The following is a 6,526-nucleotide window of genomic DNA, read 5'->3' on the forward strand; positions in this document are numbered from 1 at the left end:
GGGGGGAATCACACTGATAATGCAGAAGTCTCAAAAACTCACAAAAAACAGTCTGTCTTAAATATGATACACTAGGCGTTAACAGGGAAATCATGCTCACTTGACATACATGGCCCAAAATATGCCAAGAAAACATACAGATATATATAGAAGATACAAGGCAAGCAACCAAGTGTTACAGCAGAAAGACTCATCAGACCACAAAATGCTTTTCCAGTCTTCGGTTATCCAATTTTGGTGAGCTGGTGTGAATTGTAGCCTTAGTTCGCTGTTCCTAGCTAACAGGAGTAGCACCCACTGTGATCTTCTGCTGCTGTTTCCCATCTGCTTCAAGGTTTGCAAATGTGCATTCATCTTGGTTGTGAAAAGTGGTTCAGCGGTTCTTATCATCTAAAAGGAGTAAGACCATTCTCGTCTGACCTCTGACATCAACAAGGCTCAGGGAATGGCCGCTCACTGGATATTTTTTCTTTGTCAGACCATTTTCTGTAAACCGTAGCGATGATTGTGCTAACCAAACTTCCCAGCAACAGTTGCTGACTCAGCACTCCACCCTTTTTCCCAATGTGGCCATTTCTGGATAGAAAGAGCCAACATGGCACCAGACAAAGTGCTAAATGGTTGATGGCCAAGTCCATCTTTTATATACAGTCTATAACATTAAATATATGGGTCTGCGGGGACTGAATTTGGAGGCAACTCAAAAGACCATTAGTGACAGTTGGTTTAATCACCCATGGAGGTTGCCATTTCAGAATATACCCTTTGTCATATTTCTGGACTACCAATTGTAGAAGACATCAGAAATTCCATTGCTGATGTTGATCAATCGTGTGTAAATAGGATGTAGTACACCCAAGTTGTACTGTTCACCAGCTACACACGATCCCAAATAAATCCACTATCCTGTTTGAGAAACTACAGTACCCATCTGTTTTCTAGTCACACTATAGGTTTGACTGTTTAGATTATCTCTCGCTACATCTTCCACAGGAATGAGCTTGATCCATAGACAGGCAGAAAAGGGAATTCAAAGACTACTTCTTAGTAGGAGTAGCTGTTCAGCAGCTGCTGACAGATAGCTCATTCTCATGCTTGTGATGGCTGCTTGGCAGACTTGTGCTGCTCCCAGAGAGCCATCGGAGCAAATCTTATTAGCCCGAGCTCACGTGCACAGTCACTGTCAACACCTCTCCACTGTAGGATTTACGATGAGTGAGTGATTGAGCAATGCAACGTTTTTCTCCTTCATCAAAAACGCACATATATACAACCACCACCTTACAGTTGCCATGACAACAATGAATACCCCCCCCCCTCTTTTTTTGTTCCAAAACACATTGCAGACTTTCTAAAAATATGTATGTTGTCTTTTCTCGCAGACTTTTTCCCCCCCAGATGACAGCCTTCAGAGCAAAAAGCTACAAGGTCAGTCTGTAGCAGTAGAGGAACAAAAAAAACCATGAAGGAAATAAACATATAGTCAATGTGAGTTTATTGAAATTTGTTGCAATCCATTACCAGGGGATGAGAGAGAGCATGAAGTTCAGTTTTGGTTTTTATATTGCAAGAGCAAGAGGCCAACACAAATCCAGCAGACTCTTGCAGAGAGGGTAAGGATATTGTTGGCAGTGCAGACAGACGGGTAAGTTCCAAGTCAGCTGCTCCACCATCAGCCGAGCAGACAGCGACTTTCACAGTGACACAACAGAAAAAAGAGAAATGAGCTGATATGTGTGTAACTCATCATAACCTTCCTGCCTGTCCCCACTCATCTGATCACTCTGGCTTTAGATGATATTCAAGTAGAAACGCATCCAAAATCTGCACAGTTCTGCTCGTTTTTGAAGGAAAGCATAAAGGAAAATAAAGATAAAGTGATCCAAATTGTGAAGAACACAATGGATACTGTGAATTTCTGAAAAGATACTTGAGGTGACATTGTGCAGTTGCATGAGTAAGTGGGCTGAAGTCGCCCTCGTCTCGGAAGCCAGGGGGGCGATGAGCCATTCGACGCTTGGATCTTATGTAACACTGAGAGATGGGCTGTCAGTGGGAAGCAAATCAGGCATTGTGTGACTGATTTCAAAACCTGACCGCTGTGTTGCGATCGTAATCAGTCCGTGACAACACATTTAAGACAAGGAGGAAAACACACTGACTTCAATAAGCAGTAAAATACCCACAGATCACTTTATTTAGCCTCAAGTAAGCACATGACATATTTAAAGTTTAAGATGGAATCCAGTTTACAAAGAGTGTGCGCTTGTATTAACTGTAATAATAATTTTTGGTTGAAGGATAACTAGGTGAAGTCATCGCTGTTGAGTAGCAGCTGATAATGATGAGGTAGACAGCGAGACAGCCAATATATACACATCTGGATGTTAAAAAGACGCCAGCTGTGCCAGCTGAAAATACATACTGTCGGGTAATTAAAAACACGGAGAACAACAACCTGCATAGGGCTGCGTACTGAGACTAAGAAAAGAAAGACAATAGACACAGCACCTACACAACCAGGGTACAAACATTATACCTGCAGCCTGGAAAGTACAGACTAAACACATAATATTAATAAAAAAGCCCTGTTCTTATACTCTTCTATAATAACTACACATCTTTTTTAATATAGCTGTTATATATCTGCTATTCTTTGAACTGAAACCTGATTAAAAGTAACAGATTTGCCACATTGTTTTCTTGTATTGGGTTCATTATCCGAAATCTACACAGTACAATGTATCTGAAGGTCATATTGTATATGACAAGAAAAAAATCAATGCTCTTTCACTGCACATACAATTCAGAATATAAAAATAAACTTTGTAAATATAAACTGAAGCGAGGAAAAACACATATCAGCAGCTTGGATTTACAGTTGTGTGGTGTTATTATCTTATACTTGGCACACTGTTGCTAAGTTACTTGGCTATAGATGTAAATAACTGATGATACATACAGCGTTATGGCAGCATAAATACTACACACATACATACAGTCAAGCACAGTTTCTCTGTATCATCTGTTTTGTGTCAATAATTTAAATGTAAAATTGTCATCACTTAAGTTGGTTTGGTTTCTGAAGTCAAAACAAATATTTATTTCCAGCTTCACTTCCTCACAGAACCTCTTAAGTTGGAGAAAAACAGGCCACTGATCCCTGTCACCTGTAAAGCTGAGGTAATAGTACCCACATCATCGCAGTTAATAAGCATTGATAAGTTAAGCAACTACGATACACCATTACTACTTTACACTAAGATTAACTGGAAACTGATAGCCAAGGAACAAAGATGTTACAAGTCCTCCAAGATGCCATTTTACTTTCAGTCTCTTAAAGTCATATAACAGTCTTTTAGTTAAAGTTTAGTCTAACAGTCATCAGAAGCTTACTGAAATACTCACACCCTCGACTGAGGAGCGCATCGCACGCCACGTCGGGGAAGGTGCACTTGGACGCCTTAACAGTCGTGGATAACTAAAGAAAGCTATCAGAGAGAGTAAAACAGTTCTTGTCAGGAATCTATTGAATAAAGTGTTAAAAAACGGTCTTTTCTTCATCCTAGCAGCTTAAAAGTTAAACGACAAAGTCACTCAAAAGACATGAAATGTAATATCGATTTTAAAAAAACACACAGTTTTGATATTCTTCTGAAAAATCACATTGCATTGTCCCGCACGTTCTGTTAAGTATCACTGTGTTCCAGTTAGATAAAGAGCTGCCCTTGCTGGCCACAGTAACCATCACAGTTTGAGCAGTGTGTGATGTCTAATCATAATAACAGCTAGTGTTTCACAAGTGTGCAACTCTTTTAAGATACACCACAAACACCACTACAGTCACTGTTATCATTTGAGTAAATATAACAAAGCCATTATATACAAAATAAAACCCTTCCACAGTTTCCCGAGTGTTTCTTCTCAGTGTGAGGCATTCAGATTACAGTCCGCTTACGCTCTGAAACTGTACAAACAGCACTGCCTGGTAGCTAAACATCCACAGCAAAGAAAACACGCTCTGTGACTCGCTGGTCCGACTGAAAAATGTGTAACTATATCACACGTTCGCTACGCTATGCGACCCCACTCACAGAGCAAATGTACAGCAGCTGAAGCCACAATGCTGCAAGTTACACAACCTTATTCCATGGCAACCAACTTGATGATTTGACAACTACTGGCGCCTCAGTCGGCCTTGTCTTCGCCATTTTCGGCATACCCTCGGCTCATCATTGCTACCACAATGCTGTACATGTTGAGCCAGGCTTGACGCAGCGGTGCCGTGTAGGCCGGGCCCAGACTGCACTGCAGCATGTAGAGAAGGGACTCACCCACCGCCTGCAAAACACACAGGAAAAAAAAAGAGAAGAAGAAAGTGTTCACGGCTCATTCGCTCGTGAAATTGCTTTGGCAGAGTTGTGCGATAAGATGTTGGTCCTACGGCAAATGACTGCGTTCTGACTCCCACTGCCTGATGCTTCTTCCCGAGGTTGAGCAGAAAGTCCTCCAAGGAGTGAAGGTCATCCAGGTGGCTGACGGCCGCGTCGATCACAAGCATCACCTGAGGCCACGGCCACAAGAGAAACAGAGAGCCATCGCAACTGTGCACAAACGAAACTTTAACGTGTCTGTGTACTTGTGGTGGTTAATGCGGTGAACAGAGCTCACCTTGGTGACATGTTCCAGAAACTCGGGGCTGGCGAGGCGGTCCTGTGTGGAATCGCAGTTTGTACCGTAGTGGAAAAGATTGAGGAGCGCAGGGTCCAGCTCAAACAGTCTAACACAGACAAATACAACGCTGTTCTATAGGTGTGCACACATGGTGTAGCCAAATATTCACAGAGGGATAAAAATCAGTCTACAAAGCAAACATCTACACATCTCCCCTGTCTGATTTAGCAGCAGCTGTCTCAGAGTAAATTGCAGGATTATTGCAGTCTGTCGCCAAGCAACAAGTCAAGCCTCCGGTCCGTGGTTCATGTGGAAAGTGTGCAGGAAAGGATATACACCTGTGCTACATTTATTTACACTGCTGCTATTAGGTAACAACAATACACAATCCTATCACTTATGCTTTGAATGCTTTTATATTTGATCTTTTCTTCCAGCGCAAAGAATTAAACAACAGCCTCCTTTTATGTCGTGCTGATCATGATAGAAAATTACCTGGAGAACATGACGACACCATGAGGAACTTTGTTCTTGCCCAGGCTCTCCCAGCTGTCTCGTATCAGCTCCTTGTCTTTCGTCGACAGCTCCTCCATGCTACCTCAGGCTGCAATCACAAGACAAGTTCTTCAACTCCTCTAAACGATCAGTTGGAGGACAGCCATAGCATCCGAGGGAACGCACAGACAAAACTTCTGCCAATCCACCTGCAAAACAAAGTTGAGCATCAGGTGAGCAATTTGCTAACATAGTGTAAGGGTGGGGACACTGGTGCAGGAGAGACGCTCAGCTCAGCTCGAGACACACAGTCATACTGTACCTTTTTGAGGTCAGTCTTCTCTCTGAACTCGTTCTGGTGCTTCTGTGCTGTGGGGTCTGTCTTTTTCTGTGTGTGTGTGTCTGTGAGTGTTTATGTGTGCAGGGAGAAGCCTTGCCTGACACTCTGGTGCACTTGTTCCTCTCTTTCCCCAGCTCACGGTGCAGTCAGGAAGACAAGTTGTGCCACAATCTTATCTGTCACACAGGCTTCTATCTCTCTCTCTCCCCTTCCTGTTTGCCTCTTGATATGCTCTCTCTCCAGCTCTGGGGATATTATTCATGCCGCTGAAGGAGAAGAAGAGGGATATCTCTCTGCTGCTCCAGATAAGCTGCAGCGAGACACAGCTCCTCCTGCAGGTGAACCGAGGACTGAGACATGCAGAGATGCTGCTTGCACGCATAACATGCACTGCATTTAACCCAAAAAAATTAGCCACTGGATTTTTAAGTTGTAATCAAGTGAAAATAAGCAAGAGAACAGCAACAGCAAAAATGCTGTGCAGTGCAATTGCTGGGTAAAGCAGGTAAAATCCATTTAAGGCCCACATTATCTATTTTGAGATGTGTCCCCAACTGCCTAAATTTTGCAGCACATGCATTTGAAAAATGAAATGTGTGGGAATTTTAATACTGCACAGCGGCTAGAGTAATAAGAGACCTGCACACACCACTTCGGTGAAATTATATTGTTCATCTGCTGAGCAGAGCCACTCCTTAAACAGCGCGATCATAACATTCAGCGGCCAAGCGTGCAGCCTCTCATTAATTTAAATGGGATGTGTTTGTTTCTTTCTCAGCCTCCACACATATCTGAGGCTGCAGTTTGTTTAAATAGATGTCACAGCCGCCTGCTCCATCGCGTTTCACCGATGCAGGTTCCCGCTCAGACATTATCTAACAGGTTGAAAGCAATTTGTTTTGCTTTGAGCTTTGCATCGGGGAATCAGAGGTGCGCAGCTTTCTCCTAAATGGACTACAGTGGCAGAGTGAGGAGGGATACATGGTTCCCATGACAACCTGACAGGATGTAGCCCTT

At 42.9% G+C, this 6,526-nt stretch overlaps 1 protein-coding gene across 1 annotated transcript; it reads right to left on the minus strand.

Moving 5' to 3' along the window:
• Positions 1-2,174: 2,174 nt before the first annotated feature.
• Positions 2,175-6,194, minus strand: ngb (neuroglobin). Its single transcript, XM_005916757.3, has 5 exons — positions 5,492-6,194; positions 5,170-5,378; positions 4,672-4,780; positions 4,445-4,564; positions 2,175-4,341 (listed from the first exon to the last, which is right to left on the minus strand). The coding sequence occupies exons 2-5, from the start codon at positions 5,265-5,267 to the stop codon at positions 4,189-4,191; spliced, it is 480 nt and encodes a 159-aa protein (XP_005916819.1). The 5' UTR covers positions 5,268-5,378; positions 5,492-6,194; the 3' UTR covers positions 2,175-4,188.
• Positions 6,195-6,526: the final 332 nt, after the last annotated feature.

This window comes from Haplochromis burtoni, unplaced genomic scaffold, assembly GCF_018398535.1.
Source record: "Haplochromis burtoni strain Fernald_Lab_line unplaced genomic scaffold, NCSU_Asbu1 Contig_16, whole genome shotgun sequence".
NCBI classification, from domain to species: Eukaryota; Metazoa; Chordata; class Actinopteri; order Cichliformes; family Cichlidae; genus Haplochromis; species Haplochromis burtoni.

Bases quoted from the DNA above. Each gene is read 5' to 3' on its own strand.
- ngb (XM_005916757.3), bottom strand. From the start codon at position 5,267: ATGGAGGAGCTGTCGACGAAAGACAAGGAGCTGATACGAGACAGCTGG. The intron at 4,781-5,169 runs GTAATTTTCTAT...TGTCTGTGTTAG, and splicing joins GGTGTCGTCATGTTCTCCAG to ACTGTTTGAGCTGGACCCTG. The intron at 4,342-4,444 runs GTAGGACCAACA...TGTGTTTTGCAG, and splicing joins TCAGAACGCAGTCATTTGCC to GCGGTGGGTGAGTCCCTTCT.